A 27,669-nucleotide genomic window follows, 5' to 3' on the forward strand; every position below is an offset into this window, starting at 1 on the left:
TATCTTCAACTTCCTTGGCTCGCTGCATTAAACAAAGTTTAGGCCGCATTTACACAACCATAAGTGTTTTGCGGTCTGGCTTAACTTATTGCACAAGCACAGGTTATGCCTTAAACCCTAGAACCTCAACTACGACACATTTAAAGCATATCCACACAATATGTCATAAATGCATTATACAGTAGACGCACGTCACAACTCCCGAACTCCAATGACCCCTGTTGATTTACGGCCGCTGCAGTCTTCATAGAGTTCAGTGGGAATTATAGGCAACAACTCCTGCTTTGAATCAATTTTGTAGTACTGTGAACCATTGCATTGCACAGTACCAGCAACGAGGATGAGATATTGAGAAATAACAATCCACACACTCTAAAAACTATCTACAAAGTAAATTGACCTATGGCTTTCCACCTCGGATTTTGCTTTTTGCAACACACAGGCTGAAAACTGTGGGGAATCCGTAAGAAAAACCATGGCAAAATCCATTAAGAAATTGTAAAAACTTACCAGTTTGCCACCAGTGATCCAGCACAGGAACTTTGAAAATTCTTTTAGCCCATTGTAATGTTTCTACGTCACAACGTTCTCCAGCAACAAACAGAGTCCGGAATCTAACAGAAAAGAGGGATGAAATTGTTTGGTTGAGAATGGCCATGGTTCTTTATACATTACTATTTCATGTCAACTACTAGTTAAGTTGTACGGTAGCTTTGAAAAAGACTGGCAGCATAGTCAACAGATGGCCAGTGTAGATGTTTTTGTAGCATCAGTATGTCAGTTTATTTTTATTCTTTGCAATATACTGTATGAAAATAATCTTTTTACATCATCATTAGGCAGACTAGATAGAGTGAACAGATTTTATTATTGGATATAAGCGCTAGGGACATTTTATCATCCCTTGTACGCCTGAAAGCTGGTGTAAAAGAAATTATTAAAGTTTTGTCCATGCCCAGTGTGCACAACATTTTGTGACTTTTTGGGAGTTTTCAGCCCCACTTGCAACTTTTCTAAAAAGGTGAGTGGAGTAGGATAGAGAGGGGGCAGTACAGAGTGGGCATAGCCCGGCCAATTTATTATTATCTATGGCATAAAACCGATTATACCTGAAATCTAATCCGGTTTCCTTGCTGGTGTAGATTTCAATTCTGAAATCTACACCAGATGCACCACAGTGGGGGATAGATTAAGATTAGCGTGTAAAACCACAGAGTTAAGAAATTCCCCCTACCAGAGGTGGATTAAGAATTGTGTGTGTCCCCCTCTCCCCACACTCTCCCTATCCAAGGTGGCTCCTTACCACCCACCATATCTACCATACAAGTTACTGTTTATATATTTATATAACTTTTTTTTTTTTTTAAACTACGCTCTTTTATTTTGCCAACTACAGAACTATGTGATAGCAGATGCTTAGTGCATAAGGATTTATACAGTTCTTATACTATAGTAGAAGTTTTATCATTCTATTCTCTAGGGTGAAAGGCAGAGGATTCAGAGCTTTCAAATAAACCTCGGACCCCTCAGGCTGGCAACGGTTTCATGCTTGGTTACATAACACACAATATTATGCCCTGAATATTCATGTTCATATTCAGGACAGGCATTTCAGGGGTATTAACGAGTCATGTAAACTCACCTCCACTTCAAACAGTACACCCTTGGGTACTTAAGGTACTAAACAAGGACAGGAGAAGCTTGCCTAGCAACTAGTTAGCTTTGCTTCATTCCCACAGAAATTAATGAATATGAAATACAATACTGACTATAAAGCTACCGTCACTTAGGTGAAGCTTCACTTAAGACATAAATGTGAAGTACAGTTGTCTTTTTGCTGTTATAATTGTAGTAAACTTTATACTATATTTAAGATATCAAGACAAAAGCAACTTAATTATGATTTTTCTATCTGTCTGTCCCGCAATGTCTCCTCCTGGGATGTCTCTAATGATATGAGATCTAAACGATGCAAGAATGAATCACTGTATAGTTTTCATCAGAGAATTTGCACAGTCCTGCTGCGAGCGAGCTTGTAGCAGTCATGTGTCTCTGCTGATTAGTGATGAAGAGTCCTCTAACTCTGTAATTAAGCAGACATCAACATATATGAAGCTTTATATAGAAATCTTGCCTTTCAGCGCGAGTCAACATGTTCCTAAAGGGCAAACGTTCATTCATGGCAAGGATAAAATTATTAAGCAATTCCCTAACCAAACAGCACATTAACATATATTTAGCTAAGGATGTCTCCATTTTTAATCAGAGTAGGTTCATTCCACAGTTAAGACGCTTCATCAAGTACTGGAACGGCAAGTACCTTCTCAGCTTTAGCAGAGAAAGGATATTCTTTCGGTTTTCTAATAATAATTTAGATGCTCTGCTGTATATAATGTAACATTCTCAGTGAGGAAACAGCTCACAGGATCACTCCAGGGTAAGACTGTCTCAAGGGACCATTAACTCTGCACCAACACAAGGGTTTTTTGTTCACAAGCGCTATTCTCTTCTCATGCAAAAAAATAAGTCACATCAGCAACACAAAACAAATCCTAGGCTATCTGGCCACTAATTTTCTTGCTATAAGGCTTTGGTCCTACTGCCCAGCACATGAAAACACATGGCACATGCCCATACCAGTGTCACAGCTCTAACAGGGAGCCGCCACGGCTTCTCCCCCTGGCTGGAAGTACCTTTGCCCTTTTTTCATGTCCTCCCACTCTAAAGAAGCAAAAGGAGCACTCTCTCCACCAAAATAAAGTGTGCATATCTCATTGTAATGTTGCAGTCGAATATATTTATATATATTTATAAATATAATATAAAACAAAAAAGATACAATTTTATACATGCACATTTAGCTGTGATAACCCTCTCCACCTTTTCTATTTTGATGGACCCATTTATTTTATATCATACTCAATTTTTTTTTCAAATTCAGAGAAAAAACAAATACAGTGGCCTCTGGTTATAACGCTTTTACTACCACTGTAGACCACATTCCGCATACAATGCCCCCGACACTGCCAGTCTGCAACACATGGCATTACACTGGAACACCACCTGGGGTATGCAGTGATTTTCTGTCTAGTAGCGCCTCTGTAGAGTACAGAGTGGTACTACATGTCCTGTACTGATCTTTACCTCTGCCAACATTAGCTGCTCCTTTGGACACCAAGTGAGGCGGCTTTGTCATATTTTTCATTTGCCATGTGTATACTGTACAGGACCCTAAAGAAGCCCTTATCCTCTATATAGAAAGCTTCCAGTAGCTATTTCTGACAATTATATGGTAAGAACTTCTGCTTCTGTATTAGTTACCTGTTTATTTCTGTTTAAAAGGGTTGTTGGACTTCAGCAAATGCTATTTAATGTGTAGACCAAGTTAATATAAGACACTTACTAATGTATTGTGATTGTCCATATTGCCTCCTTTGCTGGCTGGATTCATTTTTCCATCACATTATACACTGCTCGTATTCAGGGGTTACGGCCACCTTGCAATCCAGCAGCAGTGGCTGTGCTTACACACTATAGGAAAAAGTGCCAGCCTCTCAGGTGGCTAGGTTTGTGGGAGTGCACGTAGGACAGCTTTTCCTATTGTGGGCAAGCACGGCCACCGCAGCTGGATTGCAGGATGGTCATACTCATAACCCATGGAAATGAGCAGTATATAATGCGATGGAAAAACAAATCAAGCCAGCAAAGGAGACAATATGGACAATCACAATACATTAGTAAGTGCCTTGTATTAACTTTCTCTACACGATAAATGCCATTTGTTGACGTGTGACAACCCAATTTAATTTTTTCTCCTTTTCAGTTGACATTTTTGAGGATCGTGAAACAAATATTAGTTCTCCAGGTAGTTTTTGTGGAGGACACAATGTTTTCAGCTTACAGGGGTCATCCCAGAGCAAATTGATATTATAACCTGAGAAAGAACTTAAATCCACAATCTGGAAGCAAAATGTACCATACAGTACTATATTATATAATGCTGTTTTCACATCAGGTTTATGGCCTCTATTTAAAGATGACCTGTCACAACAAAATACAACCTGCAGCATGTTATGGAACAGTAGGAGCTGAGCAGATACATATATAGTTTTGCAGGATAAAGTTCAGTAAAACTTGTGATTTAAACACTTGAATATCTATTTCTGACCACTTTTTACACAGTAGGTGTTTCTAGTGATTAATAGCTTTCTCTGTGTAAATGTGTATACATAGATAGCTGTCAGTCACTGATAGTTGTACACAGGGAAGGTGTTATCAGTGATTGATAGCATTCTGTCTAAGTGTGTATACATAGATAGCTGTCAGTTACTAATAGTTGTACACAGGGAGGTGTTATTAGTGATCGATAGCATTCTCTGTGTAAGTGTGTATACATAGATAGCTGTCAGTCACTAATAGTTGTGCACAGGGGAGATGTTATCAGTGATTGATATCATTCTCTGTGTAAGTGTGTATACATAGATAGCTGTCAGTCAGTAATAGTTGTACACAGGGGAGATGTTATCAGTGATTGATATCATTCTCTGTGTGTGTGTATACATAGATAGCTGTCAGTCACTGATAGTTGTACACAGGGAAGGTGTTATCAGTGAGTGATAGCATTCTCTGTGTAAGTGTGTATACATAGATAACTGTCAGTCAGTGATAGTTGTACACAGGGAAGGTGTTATCAGTGATTGATAGCATTCTCTGTCTAAGTGTGTATACATAGATAGCTGTCAGTTACTAATAGTTGTACACAGGGGAGATGTTATCAGTGATTGATAGCATTCTCTGTGTAAGTATGTATGTATAGATAGCTGTCAGTCACTGATAGTTATGCACAGGGAGGTGTTATCGGTGATTGATAGCATTCTCTATGTAAGTGTGTATACATAGATAGCTGTCAGTCACTGATAGTTGTACACTGGGGAAGTGATAGCAGTGATTGATATCATTCTCTATGTAAGTGTGTATACATAGATAGCTGTCAGTAACTGATAGTTGTACACCAGGGAGGTATCATCAGTGATTGATAGCATTCTCTGTGTAAGGCCTCCGAGACATACAGTCCGTGAGCGGGCGGCATACATCGTGCGGCCGGGAGTGCACAGCATCATAGGTTACTATGATGCTGTGCATGTCGGGCCGCCCGCAGGGCTATTGTCCCGCACTTATATGATATTATGAGTGCGGGACAATAGGCCCGCGGGCGGCCCGATGCGCACGATCTATGCAACTCCGGGACATATGGCCCACTCACAGACCGTATGTCTCGGAGGGCATACGGTTGTGTGCATGAGCCCTAAATGTGTATACATAGATAGCAGAAGCTCCGTACAGTATTAGAATGTATTGGCTCCGATGAGCCGAAGTTATTGCTTCCCGAAGTCTTGCGGGACTTCGCGCAATAACTTCATAAATTAATTTTTACTGTAAAAAAAACATTTCCCGAACTCAGGTTCAGTTCCAAGGTACAATTTTTTTTACAGTACAAATTAATTTACAAAGTTATTGAGCAAAGCAATCTTGCGAGACTTCGCGAAGCAATAACTTCAGCTCATCGGCGCCAATACAGAGTATTAGAACAAAGTTTTATGCGAATCGACTTTAGATGTTTCAGTCGATTCGCTCATCCCTAGTTAACAGTGATTGATAGCATTCTCTGTGTAAGCGTGTATACATAGATAGCGGTCAGTCACTGATGGTTGTACACCAGGGAGATGTTATCAATGATTGATAGCATTCTCTGTGTAAGTATGTATACATAGCTAGATGTCAGTCACTGATAGTTGTACAGGGGGGATGTGTTATCAGCGATTGATAGCATTCTCTGTGTAAGTATGTATACATAGCTAGATGTCAGTCACTGATAGTTGTACAGGGGGGATGTGTTATCAGTGATTGATAGCATTTTCTGTGTAAGAGATAGCAAAAGACCAAAGGTGTGCGACTTTTTTTAAATGTATCTCTGCAATGCTCAACTGCAGCGTGCAATTCTAGATTGGATGGCCAGTCTGTCTCAGAAACAATATAATTTAAACCACATGCAGTAAAGTCTATAGCAGTATGTGTGCGTTACTTTTAACGTCTCTGTCTAAGCACTGTCCCTTTGTATAGTCCCCAATCTTCTGCAAAAATGCAATGCTTCTTTCCCTCAGAGGTTGGTTCTTAGCACAGTTGCTTTTCTGCCAGCTTGTCACTCACAGGGATGGTGTTCCCCTGGAGAAAAATTATTTTCTCCTGCTTCAGCCTGTCTTGCTTACACACCAGCAGCAGCATGTGCGTCCTCATTCTAGGCCGACTTGCCAGGAACTCTCTAATCAGGGAAAAGTGGGGCCAGCCTACCACCCGACAACTGTTACTAAGGACTGCCAGTTAACCATTTGCTGCCCATATACAGCCTTTTGGAATACATAGTGCAGCCATTTGGACCACTGAAAGCGCACAATTAGCATTTCAGTAAGCATCCTATGCTTAGAAGTGAATCATAGCATAACATTAACTGTTAAGTGATGAACCATGGCCTGAACCAGTAAATTGCTGCATGTGTATATACATAGATAGTCGTCACTGATAACACCTCCCCTGTGAACAATGAAATCTGAAAAAAACAAAGATATACATATATAAATTACACGTTTTACTAAATGTTTTTCCTAAAATATATATATATATATATATATATATATATATATATATATATATATATATATATATATATATATAATCAATCTGCTCAGCTCCTCCTTCTCTACAACCTGCTTCCTGCAGATTACATGGTGACAGAACCTCTTTTTATATCAATCTGCTCAGCTCCTCCTGCTCTATAACATGCTTCCTGCAGATTACATGGTGACAGATCCTCTTTATATATCAATCTGCTCAGCTCCTCCTGCTCTATAACATGCTTCCTGCAGATTACATGGTGACAGATCCTCTTTATATATCAATCTGCTCAGCTCCTCCTGCTCTATAACATGCTGTCTGCAGATTACATGGTGACAGATCCTCTTTATATATCAATCTGCTCAGCTCCTCCTGCTCTATAACATGCTTCTTGCAGATTACATGGTGACAGATCCTCTTTATATATCAATCTGCTCAGCTCCTCCTGCTCTATAACATGCTTCCTGCAGATTACATGGTGACAGATCCTCTTTATATATCAATCTGCTCAGCTCCTCCTGCTCTATAACATGCTGTCTGCAGATTACATGGTGACAGATCCTCTTTATATATCAATCTGCTCAGCTCCTCCTGCTCTATAACATGCTTCCTGCAGATTACATGGTGACAGATCCTCTTTATATATCAATCTGCTCAGCTCCTCCTGCTCTATAACATGCTTCCTGCAGATTACATGGTGACAGATCCTCTTTATATATCAATCTGCTCAGCTCCTCCTGCTCTATAACATGCTGCCTGCAGACTGAATTGCATTTCGTGGTGACAGATCTTTAACGTATACACCATGAGGTATACGGTAAACAGATGCCTCTGACGGATGCCATTACAGTGGCATCCATCACCCATAGGGATCCATTGTAAAAATGCATAATGAAAGATGATTGGCTTCTGTCTGGCAAATGCAACACTATGGACATGTCTAGCGTGTACATCAGTAGCTTTCCTGTCATGCAAGATAAACGAACAACACAAATGTGATGTGAACAGAGTCCCAATGATTAGCAGCAGGGGCAATATTCAAATTTGCAATATTTCATGAATATTTGGGTGAATATTCATCATATATTTGCGAATTCGTAATCTCCAGTCATTACTTTCTTGATTGCGAAAATCGGCAATTGAGAAATTCGCGATAAAAATTCACAATACGAAAATTCGCAATCAACACTACTCCTAAAGTCAAAGATATCGCAGCCTTCTCATTGGCCCTCAAGCAAGAAGCAGTGAGGGATCATGGGTACTGCTGGAAAAAAAAAAATCTAGAATATTCGCGATTACGAAGATATAGCACTATATTCTAGATATTTGCGAATTCTCGAAGTGCTAATATTCGCGATCAACACTAATGTGACTTCAGAATATTTTTTTAATACCAGCATAAAAAAAAATGGGGGAGATTTATCAAACTAGTGTAAAGTAGAACTGGCTTAGTTGCCCATAGCATCCAATGAGATTCCTCCTTTCATTTTCCAAAGGAGCTGACCATAATGAAAAGGTGGAATCTGATTGGTTGCTATGGGCAACTAAGCCAGTTCCACTTTACACCAGTTTGATAAATCTCCTCCAACGTTTCAAGTAATAGAAATAGAAGAATTAGGTTTTTCTCCATGCAAATGATTGAATTTCCCTACTAAGAAGACCTCAGTTCAGTTTGAACGTGTTACTAATGCTGGTCGCACAGTAGTTGACAATAGTTAACCTTCCAATCATTAATGATAATTGCTGTATCCGCTGAAACAATTGATTCCAACCAAATTATTGGTTGTTACACTGACTGACAAGAGTATAGAAACGCGTGAGTACATCACACATTGGCATTGAGCACTTGTGGTAGAGGCATACACAAATCTTAGCACGTTGTTAACAATTCTATAGGGAAATCAGCCTTACTTCGACAATGAATATTGCTTTCCTAAGGCAGCTTCTGGGTCTTGCTGACGAATGGCTCGAATTGCAGTTGGAGCAGTAAACATGGCAGCTACTCCATGCTCAGACAGCACACGGAAATATGCCGATGCATCTGGGGTTCCCACTGGCTTTCCCTGTGGACAGTTTATTTTCTATAAATACTGTAGTCATGGTTATGTAAAATTTCTAGAAGGCATATTTAAAATTGCAAATAAGTCCAAGGCAATATGATCAATTACTATGTCATTGAGGAGCACATACGCATGAACAGCAATGTTTTCACATTCAGGCCTTTCTCAAAAAAACCTATGGGTGAACAGATTGCATTTTTTGCCTATGTGTCCGCAATAGCAGTAATTGTTCTTGTTGCCTTGGACTCGTTTTTACTTTTGATTCTTTGGGTAGATCGAAGTAGAAACCACCCCCCAGGACAGAACACCTGTCTTGAATCTGGTGCACATGACACACACAAGGGCACATTCAAAGCTGTAATCCGGCAGTCTGTTCAAATAATGGATAAAACACGTGTAGAAGAAACGTTTCATGTTATCAGTTATGTTTATTATCACAGTTCAGTGTGGCTGACGCATTTCAAGTTGAGATTGTGTGTAAATAAAATAACAATTCTGCACCACATTTTATTAGGAATTTGCATTGTGCTGCTCCTCTGTTGCTCTTCCTGGAAATTTATGACTAAGTTGGCAACTGGGTGTAACATTTACCATTATCATCGTGTTCCTATACAATGCCAAATCACTGTCAGTGTCAGAAAGTGTAGACACACATCTTATTAGCAACATAATGTATTCTTACATGTCATGAGGAATAATAGAGGGAAGGCACAAAGAAAAGTTCTAAGAAAAGCAGCTCTAGCACTATTATTTTATGGCGATTGCAGGCATTTACTAAAACAGAAATGTTAGGGGAGCTAACGGGTCCTCTTTAAAAGGATACTTCTATCAAAATGTATTCTATCTACTCCTATGGCTCTTTAACGTCTTGCTTATTTTGGACTTTTAGCACGGCAAACAGTTGTGGAAGTATCCCTTTAATTACAGGAAATGATTAAAGGGTTTGAAATTTTGAAAATGACTGCACAACGCACAGAGTTTATTTGCTACTTTTCTGCTGACCTAGATTCTGAAGGCTCCGCACCAAGCATTAAGTCAAACTTCTGTGCTATGGCATCAGAGGAAACATCCCGACACTGCAGTGGGCTGGCATCTCAGCCAGCTCAGGATTTGTCCAGTATACTTCCTTAGTGGTATCTCCCAGTACCATCTTTATACTCCCAGCATTGCAGTCACGCAGATGTTGTGTCAGCTATGAGATGTGCATTAATGAGACATAACATGGTCAGTGGACATCTTAGCTGATCCAGCCACCCTTGACATTCAGTTTATTTACTCAAGTAAAAGGATCACAGAAAGTGCATATGGGATGTCAGTAATATCTGAGGAGATACTGAGAAATGCAAAAAACCTCTATGAGGTGGTCACCAATTGCCCCATATTAGAGAGAAAATTCCTTTTCGACTCCATATATGGCAATCAGAATAAATCCCAGGATCGATGACCGGTCACCAAAAATCTATTACCCATATTTAGTGATATTATTACATTCAAGAAAGGCATCCAGGCCTTTTTGGAACTTGTCTAATCAATCAACCAACGATCACCACCTCCTCAGATAGAGAGTTCCATAGTCTCACTGCTCTTACAGTAAATAATCCACGTCTATGTTGATGATATGTAACCCCCCAGAGTGCAGTTACCACCTTTGCGCCTTGCTACTATCTCCTATGGCTAACCTCATGTCATTCTATGTATTAATTTCCATAATGTGCATATCTATTTCCATGTAACTGTTATGTTCAAATGTAATGTGCCTGGTTCACCAGCAGATGGTGGCAACAATGGCAGAACTATTTTACCTAGAATGCAACCTTCTTTTTATTTCTAGCTCTCCCTCTGAGGAGGAGTTTAGTCTAGTTAAAGAGGAGTCTAGTTTACCCCCTTACTTGGGGAATGAAGCAGGAGCCCGCCTCTCATGGACGATCCTTGCCTTGGCCAGCTTGAGCACCTTCAGCTCAGCTGGATCTGGAAGCCACAGCTAAAAGCCTCAGAAACCAGGAGTAAAGTTCCCTGTACAGAGACTGCTGTAGCTCTCTACAGCTGGCAGTAAAAGATTGACCAAAGCATGTGCGTCCATCTCACTGAGGTGGACAGAGAATTTAGAAATACAGATGGATTTTATTGAATAATTCAGTGGCTATACTAAATTTTACAATTACATGCAAAAACTAAAGTATACAAGAATAGGCATTGTTACAATGGATTTGCAAGCAAAAAAAATAAAGAACACAGAATTCACAAGTACGTCATTTGTATTTTTTGCGGATCGTCATTTTGTGGACCACAAAATACATATGGTGGTGTGAATGGGAGCTAAGGGCCCATTCACACAAACGTATTTTTCTTTCCGCCTCTGTTCTGCCATTTTGTGGATCGGATATGGACACTTTCATTTCGATAGGGCCACAAAAGATGCAGACAGCACAACATGTGCTATCCATATATGCAAGTCCATGCCACAGCCCCGCAAAATAGATAGAACATGTCCTATGTATGTCCGTTTTGCAGACAAGAATAGGCACTTCTATCATAGTTTAGGACGTTCCGATCTGCAAAATGCGGAACGCAAAAATTAATACAGTCATGTGAATGCACCCTAAGCGCAATTGGAATGCAATTCTACAACATGTCCTTGTTTACGGCTACTGTAAGAATAGACTATATGGGAGCAGATTTATGAAAGTCTAAACAAGGTGTCTGTCACCCATAGTAACCAATCACAGTACAGCTTTCATTTTCCAAGAGCAGAACACAAAATAAAAGTTGTGCTGTGATTGGTTGCTATGGGGAACAGAGACAGTCTTTCTTTTAGAGAGTTTCATAAATCTCCCCCACAATATTTAGTCACCAAATTGCTGTTTATATTGTTATTTTGTTAACTTAAACAAAGGCGCCAATGAGTTGGACCACCGGAGCACATTGTTTCCATAGCAACATTAAGCGTTTTACCTTGCTTCAGAAAGTATTCATGTTTTATGTCATGGCAGCAGGCGATTAAGCCAAATTAGAAATGATCTATTTTAAAGAATCTTTGAAGTAGAAAGAAGGAAGAATATATCAAAGAAACACATTTTATAGAATCTAGGTCGATAGAGGGACCCTTCAGGAAAATGCTGCAGTATGCAAAATCATCGAAACTGGCATGGGCCATATTTATAGACTGGAGCGTTCCATCGAATGCATCCCACACATAAAGGGTGCACTGCTCATGGGGTAAGAGGAGCACTTCTCTCACTGTGCAGTACTGTACGTGTTCAGGCACAGTGTCAGTTGTAATATACAGCTGGATACCCACTGCAATGACTGGGATTGGAGATAACTCGGATCTGAATTGATTAACCCCGTAGATGCCACGGGTGATAGTGATTGAAGCATCTAAGGGTACTTTCAAACTAGCGTTTTTCTTTTCTGGTATTGAGTTCCGTCACAGGGGCTTAATACTGGAAAAAAAACTGATCAGTTTTATCCTAATGCATTCTGAATGGAGAGCATTCCCTTCAGGATGCATCAGTTCAGTCCCTCTTACGTTTTTTTGGACGGAGAAAATACCGCTGCATGCAGCAATTTTTCTCCGAGCAAAAGTCCTGAACACTTGCCAGAATTTCCATTCAACTGTATTAGTGGCGCATTGAAATTGCTGCATTGACGGATCCGTTCTTCCGGTCTGCGCATGTGCAGACCTTTAAATCTGTGTACAAAATAAATACCGGGTCCGGTATTTCATTGCATTTGTCGAACGGATCCGCATCCGGATCCGTCTGACAAATGCCATCCATTTGCGTCTGGATTGCCGGCGACGGAACTGCCGGAATCGTCTGACGCAAGTGTGAAAGTACCCTTAGTGTTTTGTCACAGAGAGTGAAAAAGTACTAAAAACTGAAGAAAAAAATAAAAATAAATGTACTACATCTTAAAAGCCCAAAATTATCTACGTTCTAACTGTGCCGCTACTGCATGTTGGCAGATATGCCATCCACGTCACCTGTGTTTTGATATGCACGATGGGCAGACGCAGCGGCAGCCGTGCGGGGATAATGATAAGTATGCCGGGAAGCAGGATAAGTATAATCTATATGAGGGGCCCAGGCATTGAGGGCATGTTTAGAGTTTGGAAAAACCCTTTAAAGGCCATATATACCTTGGGGCAATTTTTTTTCATTATTGCATTGTACGCACTTTGAGCCAAAAATCTTTTTTTACATTGGTCTTTGATAGGGAACCCTTTTTTCTGTACATATCTGAGATTCTCTAATAGAGGATCTGAATTTTCTCGCTTTTCTGTCAGCCAGCTAATCTGACATTATAACACATTAAAGCTCAGTCCTTATCTTACTGATAAGAATGTGGCCTAAATAAGTGCTTATGACCTCTTAGTAGTTTAGAGATATGGGTTATTAGATGACAAAGTGAAAGTAAAAAGTATCATTTACACAGCTAGACAGTTAACTCTTTGTGGCAGAACGGCTCAATATTTTTAATAAAGACCAGTTGAAAAAATAATTTTTTACCCCAAAATGAGTAAAATGCAATTATTAAAAAAAAAATGTCTCCGAAGGTGTACATAGCTGTTATCCAGATATCTAATAGAGATCGGAACCAGAAGAGGAAGCTGCTGACGGATGTGATCATGTCCACATGGACTAGGATCTATATAATGTGTCCAACACTTTGTTTCCTCCATAAAGGGTCTCCTTATGAAATGGCCACTGAATGTGCATAACTTAACAATCAAATAATTCAGTCCAAATTACTAAAACAAAAAAAGTTTTAATGAAGAAATGCATGCGTTTTCGACTTGGAGAACCTGTCACCGGGATTTTGTATATAGAGCCGAGGACATGGGTTTCTAGTTGGCCGCTAGCACATCCACAATACCCAGTCCCCATAGCTCTGTGTGCTTTTATTTTGTAAAAAAAAATAAGATTTGATACATACGCAAATTAACCTAAGATGAGTCCTATCCCTGAGATGAGTCCTGTATGTGAGAGGAGTCAGGGACAGGACTCATCTGAGGTTAATTTGCATATGTATCAAATCTTTTTTTTTTTACACATTAAGAGCACACAGAGCTATGGGGACTGGGATATTGTGGATGTGCTAGCGGCCATCTAGCTACCCATGTCCTCAGCTCTATACACAAAATCCTGGTGACAGGTTCCCTTTAAAGGGATTATGAGTGGCCTAATAACTGGTATAATGTTCTCTCTTTTTGAGTGTGTGACCTTCTATCCAGATACTGTAGACTAATAACTACATAAGTGGTTTCCTAATGTCAACTAATTTGAACCTCACTTCTGGACAGTTATTACATCTCCGTTCTATATTTTTCTCTAAACACAATGCTCTGTGGAGGCTACCACACCGTTTAGAATTAGAGGTTATAACTTGTACAGTATTTTGTGCCTACATACACCTAAATAAATGTACACCAACACACACACACACACGTTGTGTCATCATATATATTTTTTTTTCAATTATGTTTTTATGAAGATTTTTAACAATACAATAAACTAGGAACAACATGAGCGTTGTCATGAAAAGAAAACTCAATAAAGAGCCATTTCAAAGAGGTGAAATACACCAAAATAGTGAGGGCGATGAAGTTGTGTCATCTAATGCTTAACAAGAAAATCAAAGATTTTTATAGAATTTGTTTAACTTTACCCGTGATTGAACTTCTACAGATACTTTTGTTCTAAAATAGTCTTACCTCATACAACACAGATGTGTTGCCATGCATTAACGGTCCATAGCAAATATATGAGTGTCCGACAACCCAGCCTAAATCAGAGGCTGCCCACCATACCTATAAAGACATGTTAGGAAAATACTTGTAAATTTTAGACATTCTTAATCAAGTGACGTATCCTCATCAAGTAACTGAAAGTGGGGATGACACTTTTTAACCACCTCCGGACCACCTAACGCACATGTGCGTTCCGGAGGTGGCAGGCTGGCGCACAGTCACGCATATATGCGTCATCTCGCGAGACGCGAGATTTCCTGTGAACGCGCGCACACAAGCGCGCGCGCTCACAGGAACGGAAGGTAAGCGAGTGGATCTCCAGCCTGCCAGCGGCGATCGCTCGCTGGCAGGCTGGAGATCCGAATTTTTTAACCCCTAACAGGTATATTAGACGCTGTTTTCATAACAGCGTCTAATATACCTCCTACCTGGTCCTCTGGTGGTCCCCTTTGTTAGGATCGACCACCAGAGGACTCAGGTAGGTCAGTACAGTCGCACCAAACACCACACTACACTACACTACACTACACCCCCCCCCCGTCACTTATTAACCCCTTATAAACCCCTGATCACCCATGATCACCCCATATAAACTCCCTGATCACCCCCCTGTCATTGATCACCGCCCTGTCATTGATCACCCCCCTGTCAGGCTCCGTTCAGACGTCCGTATGATTTTTACGGATCCACGGATACATGGATCGGATCCGCAAAAAGCATACGGACGTCTGAATGGAGCCTTACAGGGGGGTGATCAATGACAGGCGGGTGATCACCCATATACACTCCCTGATCACCCCCCTGTAAGGCTCCATTCAGACGTCCGCATGCGTTTTGTGGATCCGATCCATGTATCCATGGATCCGTAAAAAATCATGCGGTTGTCTGAATGGAGCCTTACAGGGGGGGTGATCAGTGACAGGGGTGTGATCACCCTGATTACCCTGATCACCCCCTGTCATTGATAACCCCCCTGTAAGGCTCCATTCAGACGTCCGCATGCGTTCTGTGGATCCGATACATGTATCCATGGATCGGTAAAAAATCATGCGGATGTCTGAATGGAGCCTTACAGGGGGGGTGATCAGTGACAGGGGGGTGATCACCCTGATTACCCTGATCACCCCCTGTCATTGATAACCCCCCTGTAAGGCTCCATTCAGACGTCCGCATGCGTTCTGTGGATCCGATACATGTATCCATGGATCCGTAAAAAATCATGCGGATGTCTGAATGGAGCCTTACAGGGGGGGTGATCAGTGACAGGGGGGTGATCACCCTGATTACCCTGATCACCCCCTGTCATTGATAACCCCCCTGTAAGGCTCCATTCAGACGTCCGCATGCGTTCTGTGGATCCGATACATGTATCCATGGATCCGTAAAAAATCATGCGGATGTCTGAATGGAGCCTTACAGGGGGGGTGATCAGTGACAGGGGGGTGATCACCCTGATTACCCTGATCACCCCCTGTCATTGATAACCCCCCTGTAAGGCTCCATTCAGACGTCCGCATGCGTTCTGTGGATCCGATACATGTATCCATGGATCCGTAAAAAATCATGCTGGATGTCTGAATGGAGCCTTACAGGGGGGGTGATCAGTGACAGGGGAGTGATCACCCTGATTACCCTGATCACCCCCTGTCATTGATAACCCCCCTGTAAGGCTCCATTCAGACGTCCGCATGCGTTCTGTGGATCCGATACATGTATCCATGGATCCGTAAAAAATCATGCGGATGTCTGAATGGAGCCTTACAGGGGGGGTGATCAGTGACAGGGGGGTGATCACCCTGATTACCCTGATCACCCCCTGTCATTGATCACCCCCCTGTAAGGCTCCATTCAGACGTCCGCATGTGTTTTGTGGATCCGATCCATGTATCCATGGATCCGTAAAAAATCATGCGGATGTCTGAATGGAGCCTTACAGGGGGGGTGATCAATGACAGGGGGGTGATCAGGGAGTCTATATGGGTGATCACCCCCCTGTCATTGATCACCCCCCTGTCATTGATCACCCCCCCCTGGTAAGGCTCCATTCAGACATTTTTTTTGGCACAAGTTAGCGGAAATTTTTTGTTTGTTTTTGTTTTTGTTTTTTCTTACTAAGTCTCATATTCCACTAACTTGTGTCAAAAAATAAAATCTCACATGGACGCACCATACCCCTCACGGAATCTAAATGCGTAAACATTTTTAGACATTTATATTCCAGACTTCTTCTCACGCTTTAGGGCCCCTAAAAAGCCAGGGCAGTATAAATACCCCACATGTGACCCCATTTCGGAAAGAAGACACCCCAAGGTATTCCGTGAGGGGCATATTGAGTCCATGAAAGATTGAAATTTTTGTCCTAAGTTAGCGGAAAGTGAGACTTTGTGAGAAAAAAACAAAAAAAAATCAATATCCGCTAACTTATGCAAAAAAAAAAAAATTCTAGGAACTCGCCATGCCCCTCATTGAATACCTTGGGGTGTCTTCTTTCCAAAGTGGGGTCACATGTGGGGTATTTATACTGCCCTGGCTTTTTAGGGGCCCGAAAGTGTGAGAAGAAGTCTGGGATCCAAATGTCTAAAAATGCCCTCCTAAAAGGAATTTGGGCCCCTTTGCGCATCTAGGCTGCAAAAAAGTGTCACACATGTGGTATCGCCGTACTCAGGAGAAGTTGGGCAATGTGTTTTGGGGTGTCATTTTACATATACCCATGCTGGGTGAGAAAAATATCTTGGTCAAATGCCAACTTTGTATAAAAAAATGGGAAAAGTTGTCTTTTGCCAAGATATTTCTCTCACCCAGCATGGGTATATGTAAAATGACACCCCAAAACACATTCCCCAACTTCTCCTGAGTACGGCGATACCAGATGTGTGACACTTTTTTGATGCCAAGGTGGGCAAAGGGGCACATATTCCAAAGAGCACCTTTCGGATTTCACCGGTCATTTTTTTACAGATTTTGATTGCAAAGTACTTCTCACACATTTGGGCCCCTAAATTGCCAGGGCAGTATAACTACGCCACAAGTGACCCCAATTTGGAAAGAAGACACCCCAAGGTATTCCGTGAGGGGCATGGCGAGTTCCTAGAATTTTTTATTTTTTGTCGCAAGTTAGTGGAATATGAGACTTTGTAAGGAAAAAAGAGAAAAAAAAAAATCATCATTTTCCGCTAACTTGTGACAAAAAATAAAAAATTCTAGGAACTCGCCATGCCCCTCACGGAATACCTTGGGGTGTCTTCTTTCCAAAATGGGGTCACTTGTGGGGTAGTTATACTGCCCTGGCAATTTAGGGGCCCAAATGTGTGAGAAGTACCTTGCAATCAAAATGTGTAAAAAATGACCTGCAAAATCTGAAAGGGGCACTTTGGAATATGTGCCCCTTTGCCCACCTTGGCAGCAAAAAAGTGTGACACATCTGGTATCGCCGTACTCAGGAGAAGTTGGGGAATGTGTTTTGGGGTGTCATTTTACATATACCCATGCTGGGTGAGAGAAATATCTTGGCAAAAGACAACTTTTCCCATTTTTTTATACAAAGTTGGCATTTGACCAAGATATTTCTCTCACCCAGCATGGGTATATGTAAAATGACACCCCAAAACACATTCCCCAACTTCTCCTTAGTACGGCGATACCAGATGTGTCACACTTTTTTGCTGCCAAGGTGGGCAAAGGGGCACATATTCCAAAGTGCACCTTTTGGATTTCACCGGTCATTTTTAGACATTTATATTCCAGACTTCTTCTCACGCTTTAGGGCCCCTAAAAAGCCAGGGCAGTATAAATACCCCACATGTGACCCCATTTCGGAAAGAAGACACCCCAAGGTATTCCGTGAGGGGCATATTGAGTCCATGAAAGATTGAAATTTTTGTCCTAAGTTAGCGGAAAGTGAGACTTTGTGAGAAAAAAACAAAAAAAATCAATATCCGCTAACTTATGCAAAAAAAAAAAAATTCTAGGAACTCGCCATGCCCCTCATTGAATACCTTGGGGTGTCTTCTTTCCAAAGTGGGGTCACATGTGGGGTATTTATACTGCCCTGGCTTTTTAGGGGCCCGAAAGTGTGAGAAGAAGTCTGGGATCCAAATGTCTAAAAATGCCCTCCTAAAAGGAATTTGGGCCCCTTTGCGCATCTAGGCTGCAAAAAAGTGTCACACATGTGGTATCGCCGTACTCAGGAGAAGTTGGGCAATGTGTTTTGGGGTGTCATTTTACATATACCCATGCTGGGTGAGAAAAATATCTTGGTCAAATGCCAACTTTGTATAAAAAAATGGGAAAAGTTGTCTTTTGCCAAGATATTTCTCTCACCCAGCATGGGTATATGTAAAATGACACCCCAAAACACATTCCCCAACTTCTCCTGAGTACCGCGATACCAGATGTGTGACACTTTTTTGATGCCAAGGTGGGCAAAGGGGCACATATTCCAAAGTGCACCTTTCGGATTTCACCGGTCATTTTTTTACAGATTTTGATTGCAAAGTACTTCTCACACATTTGGGCCCCTAAATTGCCAGGGCAGTATAACTACGCCACAAGTGACCCCAATTTGGAAAGAAGACACCCCAAGGTATTCCGTGAGGGGCATGGCGAGTTCCTAGAATTTTTTATTTTTTGTCGCAAGTTAGTGGAATATGAGACTTTGTAAGGAAAAAAGAGAAAAAAAAAAAATCATCATTTTCCGCTAACTTGTGACAAAAAATAAAAAATTCTAGGAACTCGCCATGCCCCTCACGGAATACCTTGGGGTGTCTTCTTTCCAAAATGGGGTCACTTGTGGGGTAGTTATACTGCCCTGGCAATTTAGGGGCCCAAATGTGTGAGAAGTACCTTGCAATCAAAATGTGTAAAAAATGACCTGCAAAATCTGAAAGGGGCACTTTGGAATATGTGCCCCTTTGCCCACCTTGGCAGCAAAAAAGTGTGACACATCTGGTATCGCCGTACTCAGGTGAAGTTGGGGAATGTGTTTTGGGGTGTCATTTTACATATACCCATGCTGGGTGAGAGAAATATCTTGGCAAAAGACAACTTTTCCCATTTTTTTATACAAAGTTGGCATTTGACCAAGATATTTCTCTCACCCAGCATGGGTATATGTAAAATGACACCCCAAAACACATTCCCCAACTTCTCCTTAGTACGGCGATACCAGATGTGTCACACTTTTTTGCTGCCAAGGTGGGCAAAGGGGCACATATTCCAAAGTGCACCTTTTGGATTTCACCGGTCATTTTTTACACATTTTGATTGCAAAGTTCTTCTCACACATTTGGGCCCCTAAATTGCCAGGGCAGTATAACTACCCCACAAGTGACCCCATTTTGGAAAGAAGACACCCCAAGGTATTCCGTGAGGGGCATGGCAAGTTTTTAGAATTTTTTATTTTTTGTCGCAAGTTAGTGGAATATGAGACTTTGTTAGAAAAATAAAAAATAAAAAAATCATCATCATTTTCCGCTAACTTGTGACAAAAAATAAAAAGTTCTATGAACTCACTATGCCCATCAGCGAATACCTTAGGGTGTCTACTTTCCGAAATGGGGTCATTTGTGGGGGTTTTCTACTGTTTGGGCATTGTAGAACCTCAGGAAACATGACAGGTGCTCAGAAAGTCAGAGCTGTTTCAAAAAGCGGAAATTCACATTTTTGTACCATAGTTTGTAAATGCTATAACTTTTACCCAAACCATTTTTTTTTTGCCCAAACATTTTTTTTTATCAAAGACATGTAGAACAATAAATTTGGCGAAAAATGTATATATGGATGTCGTTTTTTTTGCAAAATTTTACAGCTGAAAGTGAAAAATGTCATTTTTTTTGCAAAAAAATCGTTACATTTTGATTAATAACAAAAAAAGTAAAAATGTCAGCAGCAATAAAATACCACCAAATGAAAGCTCTATTAGTGAGAAGAAAAGGAGGTAAAATTCATTTGGGTGGTAAGTTGCATGACCGAGCGATAAACGGTGAAAGTAGTGTAGTGCCGAAGTGTAAAAAGTGCTCTGGTCATGAAGGGGGTTTCACCAAGCGGGGCTGAAGTGGTTAAAGAAGACCACATAATTCTTGTTAAAAGTTGAGATGAGACCTCAAATTAGTAGGACTGTGCTATACAAGGATGCTGTACTTCTACATCTCATGTCAACATCTTTACACACCACCTTCTACAGATAGACTGTGTATTGTAGACCAGGCACCAGAAGTATTTTAATGAGGTAGATGATGTCTTTACATCACACCAATTATTACATAGGAATTTTCCTTACCTCACCCGGTTTCATTCCATAGACAGCAGACATTGTCCAGTTCAACATCACCGCATAGCCGGCTGTACTTCTTACAACACCCTAAAACAATATAAAACAGTTTATGACCACATTTTTTTTATGGCACTTCAAATATTGAACCCCAGTGTGGTGTCACATTTAGTCTACTCTAAATCACCTTTGGCAGTCCTGTTGTGCCTGATGTATACAGAACATACAAAGGGTGACTCGCTGGAACAGGAATACAATCATGGGGATGAGCTTTTCCAATTTCCTCTGTCCAATCAAGATCACGTTCAGGAGTGAGAGCCACTTGTTCCTGTGAACATAAAAAGAAATGTGGAGTTATTGAACTTTGCCGGTCATTTACAAAATCATCATGGTTTTTGGATAAAAAGTGGAAATATTTAGCACATAAAAACGTTTTGTGCAAAATTTAGTATGTTCTCTTTTTTCTAAAAAGTGTGTGGAGCTCAATAGAAGGGGTGGGCCACCACAGTCCAACAGGCTGACAAAAGTGAATACTTGCATAACTGCAATATATACCAGATCCTAGCTGGAGTGGATTTCAGGTTCTAGCGGTGGACAGCAGAACATGCAAAAAATGCATTACAAAGCATGCGCCTCTTAATAAATTGGTGGGATCTTGCTCTAGTGGGCTTATTACTAAGACTGGCATATGAAATGCTAGTCATTAGTAAACGACCCTAATTGTCTCAGGAAGTCGTTTTTAGGTGTCTCTGGTGGATCTTGGCATTTTACGATAACAAGATGAACTTTATCTTCATTCAATCTAGCCATCTAATTGGGAAACCTTTACCTTAAAAAAAAGTAATCTTTCAAACCTGGGGATCAACTATCTTCTTCAAATATTGGTTATTATATATCTTTTGTGAAGAAAGGACTGATATGAGTGGACCTCAGGTGCAATCCCTTTGGTTTTGACAAGATATTTTTTGGGGATGTCTAATATCATATCACAGGAAAAGATTCATGCAACATTTTCCTATACAGCACAACAAATGCGATTTCCAGTCTCTTCAGTCCCATTGTTTCATTGTAGAAACAGATGTGATCACAGCTGCTATCATTGTATGCATCTGTTTACTGCTACACGTTGTTATTTGAATTACAACAACAAAATGACAGAAAACCCCTTCCATTATCATCTCCTACTTTGTCCTTTCTTATCCTTCAGCTTGGTTCCTCATGTCTAAAGAAGAGTCACGTGACAAGACCAACTTTGAAATAAAAGCTTTTGCATTAGGGTCCATTCACACACCAGTGAAAAATGACCATATGACAGTCTGTGGGTGTATTTACACATGCTTTTTCTAATGGACCATGAACACTGACCATCAAAAAATAAAATAAAGGCCAGACAGCTCCCATACAATTGAAGGGAACTATTTTTAATGGCTGCTTTTCAGAAATGCATCCGTGGAAAAAACAGCAGTGAAAAAGTTTTCACCAGCCTTTTTTTCCCCCCACTTTTGTTGGGTGTTTGAAATAATTTTCATATCACACCACTCATTTCAGGATATCTCAAGCCAAGAGGAAAGGTAAGGAATGACATATCTGTACCCACTGATCAAAAGTATCTTTCACTGGAATACCCTTGCTCATTGGCTTACCCAGTTATGGTTAGGTTCACACTAGTGTCTTGCCAAAAGTAGTACGGAAAAATCTTATTCTATTTGTAGTATGTCCTTCCTTACCATTTTTTAGCAAAGAGATGTCAGCTCCTCATTCCACTATTTTTAAACCTATTTCTTAATGACTTTGATGGAGAAAGGCAAGAGAAAAATTTGATAGGGAGATCGTCAATAGCAATTGACTTACCATGTTTGGTCGGCTGTAGACCAATACTTTTTCAGGCTTGTGCTGTACCATCTCAAGTGCTTTTTCCACAAGAGGGATGTATTCGACTCTTCTGCCAGGCTCAATGCCAAATGATGCAGTAACAATTAGTTTTGGCTGTAGAAAGTATATGTGAATATAATTAATCAAATTAATTAAAATAATCTATAATATTTGTTAAGTAGCCTAAGGTTATACCATATTATTTAGGCATATTTCACATTCCAGAGAATTTTTATAGAAGGAGCAAAATCAAATCAGTTTACCTTTGCATGATCAATGCGCACGGCTAACTCCTTGGGTGCAAACCCTCCAAATATCAAACTATGTATAGCACCAATTCTAGCACATGCCAGCATTGCATACATTGCCTGGGGTATCATTGGCATATATATGACAACTCTGTCCCCGGTTTTGATTCCATATTTTGTCATAACACCAGCTAGCCTGGACACCTGAAGAAAAGATAAATAAATAAATAAATATTTTTGAGTTATGCATAGGCAGGCCCCCACAAAGCAATTAAGGCCCCCGTATATAAAGCTCTAGTGATTAATGAACAAAACTTATTAATAGTTGGCTATACAAAAAATCTTTTTCTGTTGCCCTTGGACATGCATATAGCTCATACTACACAGAAACACAATTCAAATTATGTTTGACAATTTCTAAAAGGTGGCCATACAGTCAACCAAATGCCAGACTTCCCCATATATGTCCATGTTGAGTTTGGCCGAGTATGTATGTATTGCCAATGGAGGAGAGATTGGAGAAAAACGCTGCAAAACAGCTCTGGTTGTGGCATATGTCCTGGTAGAGAAAATTGATTCGATGAAAAAGATCAGTTCGTCCGATTCTTCTCTTCTCTGACATCATATGTTCATTCTGGAGAGTTTGGCTGACAATGCACTAATGTGTATGGGAGTCTTAACTAAAGCTGTATGGAAATGTGCCATTTGTCACATATAAGTTAAAGGGGTTGTTAAAAGTTACCCCAATCCACAGGACAGGGAATAATTATTAGATTGGTGGGGGATCCTACCGCTCGGACCCCCACCATTTATGAAAAAGGGTAGCCCTACACTTTTGAGCCCCCCCCCCATTCACAAGAACGGGTGCACTATACCCCTTGGAACCACTGAAAATGAACAGAGTGGCAGATTGAGCATGCAAGCTGCAGCTCCATCCATCTCTAAGGGAGTTCAGGAGACAGCGGTCAACTATTTCTGGAACTCCCATAGAGATGAATGAAGTGGCAGCTTGCTTGCTCAATTTGCCAATCAATTCATTTTCAGTGGTTCCAAGGGGTATAGTGAACCTGTTCTTGTGAATGGTGGGAATCCTAGCAGTAGGACACCCACAACCTATTGTTAGGGGATCATTTTAACAACTAGCATACCCTTTTAACACAGATTTAAACCTGAATTCACATCATCACATTTTTGTTTTACATATGCAAATAACATATCTATTCACCATAGAGTTCCATTGCAAAAAAAGGATATTTTTTTTATTGCCAGACTCTGCAGGATAGAAAAGCATAGTGTACTACGCAATGTATATGTATATGTTAAATGTATATGTTAAACATAGGGAAAAAACCTTAACCTTAACCTCCCTTACTTTAGGGGTTACTTTATGGCCTCTCAGCTCTGTCTTTTTAGTGACTGGGAAAATAGCCATTTCTGCAATAGAGTGGTGAAAGACTCAGGCTTTACGGATTTCTTTACTGTATTGGAGTCCGACTATCTATTAAATATACAGACCGGGTATACACTTTTTTGCAGAATGGCTACAAAGACCTGGCGGGTCATTAGGAGCTGGTGTGGAGTTAAGGCATAACTTATTTGCACCCCATTGTGGCATAATCCAAAGCTTGTGAATTTAAGGGACCTGAATTGTTGCCAGTATTGGAGGACTAAGAAAGTTCAGTATCTACATCAGGTGGTTAGTGGTGGACAAATTCTGTCCTCGATGGAAATAGGGCATAGAGCAAATTTGGGTGAGGTGGCTTGGTACGCATATTTCCAATTGAGGTCTGCACTCTCTAGCACTCTGAATATTCACCTTCTTCTTATAGATACTCCTGAATTCCTACACGATCTTATTATTAAGAAAGTTGCCACGAAAATCAAAATATCATATTGCTATAGACTAGGGATGAGCGAACTCGAACTGTATAGTTCGGGTTCGTACCGAATTTTGGGGTGTCCGTGACACGGACCCGAACCCGGACATTTTCGTAAAAGTCCGGGTTCGGGTTCGGTGTTCGTCGCTTTCTTCGCGCTTTTGTGACGCTTTCTTGGCGCTTTTTGAAAGGCTGCAAAGCAGCCAATCAACAAGCGTCATACTACTTGCCCCAAGAGGCCATCACAGCCATGCCTACTATTGGCATGGCTGTGATTGGCCAGAGCACCATGTGACCCAGCCTCTATTTAAGCTGGAGTCACATAGCGCCGCCCGTCACTCTGCTCTGATTAGCGTAGGGAGAGGTTGCGGCTGCGACAGTAGGGCGAGATTAGGCAGATTAACTCCTCCAAAGGACTTGATTAACTGATCGATCTGCAGCTGTGGACCATTGAGCTGCTGATACTCAATTGCTCACTGTTTTTAGGCTGCACAGACCGTTTGTCAGTCTCATTTTTCTGGGGTGATCGGCGGCCATTTTGTGTCTTGTGGTGCGCCAGCACAAGCTGCGACCAAGTGCATTTAACCCTCAATGGTGTGGTTGTTTTTTGGCTAAAGCCTACATCAGGGTGAAGCTGTCACACCAAGTGCATTTAACCAGCAATAGTCTGTTCATTTTTTGGCCATATACAAAATCAGGGGCAAGCTGCGCCTGTCACCAAGTGCATTTAACCCTCAATGGTGTGGTTGTTTTTTGGCTAAAGCCTACATCAGGGTGAAGCTGTCACACCAAGTGCATTTAACCAGCAATAGTCTGTTCATTTTTTGGCCATATACAAAATCAGGGGCAAGCTGCGCCTGTCACCAAGTGCATTTAACCCTCAATGGTGTGGTTGTTTTTTGGCTAAAGCCTACATCAGGGTGAAGCTGTCACACCAAGTGCATTTAACCAGCAATAGTCTGTTCATTTTTTGGCCATATACAAAATCAGGGGCAAGCTGCGCCTGTCACCAAGTGCATTTAACCCTCAATGGTGTGGTTGTTTTTTGGCTAAAGCCTACATCAGGGTGAAGCTGTCACACCAAGTGCATTTAACCAGCAATAGTCTGTTCATTTTTTGGCCATATACAAAATCAGGGGCAAGCTGCGCCTGTCACCAAGTGCATTTAACCCTCAATGGTGTGGTTGTTTTTTGGCTAAAGCCTACATCAGGGTGAAGCTGTCACACCAAGTGCATTTAACCAGCAATAGTCTGTTCATTTTTTGGCCATATACAAAATCAGGGGCAAGCTGCGCCTGTCACCAAGTGCATTTAACCCTCAATGGTGTGGTTGTTTTTTGGCTAAAGCCTACATCAGGGTGAAGCTGTCACACCAAGTGCATTTAACCAGCAATAGTCTGTTCATTTTTTGGCCATATACAAAATCAGGGGCAAGCTGCGCCTGTCACCAAGTGCATTTAACCCTCAATGGTGTGGTTGTTTTTTGGCTAAAGCCTACATCAGGGTGAAGCTGTCACACCAAGTGCATTTAACCAGCAATAGTCTGTTCATTTTTTGGCCATATCCCAGTCTAATTCTGTCACTAAATCCATACCGGTCACCCAGCGCCTAAATACTAGGCCTCAAATTTATATCCAGCTAAATCTGTCCCTAGTGCTGTAGCTGGGCGAGTTATTTAGTGTCCGTTCAAGCACATTTCTTGTTCTGGGTTGAAATACAATTCCCAATTTAGCAATTTCATAATTTAGTGGTTCCTGCTATATCAGAGCTATTTGAAATCTATCCCAAAAAGGGTATATAATATTGAAGGTGCACATAGGGTCATTCAGAATAACTTCACACACACCCGCTACTGTGTATTTCCAAGTCTAATTCTGTCACTAAACCCATACCTGTCACCCAGCGCCTAAATACTAGGCCTCAAATTTAAATCCCTCTAAATCTCTCGTTACCGTTGTCCTGTTGTAGCTGGGAAAGTTATTTAGTGCCCGTCAAAGCACATTTTTTGTTCTGGGTTGAAGTACAATTCCCAATTTAGCAATTTCATAATTTAGTGGTTCCTGCTATATCAGAGCTATTTGAAATCTATCCCAAAAAGGGTATATAATATTGAAGGTGCACATAGGGTCATTCAGAATAACTTCACACACACCCGCTACTGTGTATTTCCAAGTCTAATTCTGTCACTAAACCCATACCTGTCACCCAGCGCCTAAATACTAGGCCTCAAATTTAAATCCCTCTAAATCTCTCGTTACCGTTGTCCTGTTGTAGCTGGGAAAGTTATTTAGTGCCCGTCAAAGCACATTTTTTGTTCTGGGTTGAAGTACAATTCCCAATTTAGCAATTTCATAATTTAGTGGTTCCTGCTATATCAGAGCTATTTGAAATCTATCCCAAAAAGGGTATATAATATTGAAGGTGCACATAGGGTCATTCAGAATAACTTCACACACACCCGCTACTGTGTATTTCCAAGTCTAATTCTGTCACTAAATCCATACCGGTGACCCAGCGCCTAAATACTAGGCCTCAAATTTAATTCCCTCTAAATCTCTCGTTACCCACCGCTGTACTGTTGTTGCTGGGCAAGATATTTAGTGTCCGTCAAAGCACATTTTTTGTTCTGGGTTGAAGTACAATTCCCAATTTAGCAATTTCATAATTTAGTGGTTTCTGCTATATCAGAGCTATTTGAAATCTATCCCTAAAAGGGTATATAATATTCAAGGTGCACATAGGGTCATTCAGAATAACTTCACACACACCCGCTACTGTGTATTTCCAAGTCTAATTCTGTCACTAAACCCATACCTGTCACCCAGCGCCTAAATACTAGGCCTCAAATTTATATCCTGCTAAATCTCTCGTTAACGCTGTCCTGTTGTGGCTGGGAAAGTTATTTAGTGTCCGTCAAAGCACA

The 27,669-nt window shown here is 40.9% G+C and overlaps 1 protein-coding gene across 1 annotated transcript in view; it reads right to left on the reverse strand.

Moving 5' to 3' along the window:
* ACSS3 (acyl-CoA synthetase short chain family member 3) overlaps positions 1–27,669 on the reverse strand; it is a 124,207-nt gene that overhangs the window by 39,984 nt on the left and 56,554 nt on the right. The window contains exons 5-11 of the mRNA XM_044280551.1: positions 22,885–23,073; positions 22,601–22,735; positions 20,937–21,077; positions 20,759–20,839; positions 14,446–14,541; positions 8,581–8,732; positions 511–614 (exon numbers count right to left, since the gene is read on the reverse strand). Coding sequence (XP_044136486.1) covers positions 511–614; positions 8,581–8,732; positions 14,446–14,541; positions 20,759–20,839; positions 20,937–21,077; positions 22,601–22,735; positions 22,885–23,073 — 898 coding nt within the window. The remainder of the gene's footprint in view (positions 1–510; positions 615–8,580; positions 8,733–14,445; positions 14,542–20,758; positions 20,840–20,936; positions 21,078–22,600; positions 22,736–22,884; positions 23,074–27,669) is intronic.

The sequence above is a fragment of the Bufo gargarizans genome, chromosome 2, assembly GCF_014858855.1.
Source record: "Bufo gargarizans isolate SCDJY-AF-19 chromosome 2, ASM1485885v1, whole genome shotgun sequence".
Taxonomy (NCBI): Eukaryota; Metazoa; Chordata; class Amphibia; order Anura; family Bufonidae; genus Bufo; species Bufo gargarizans.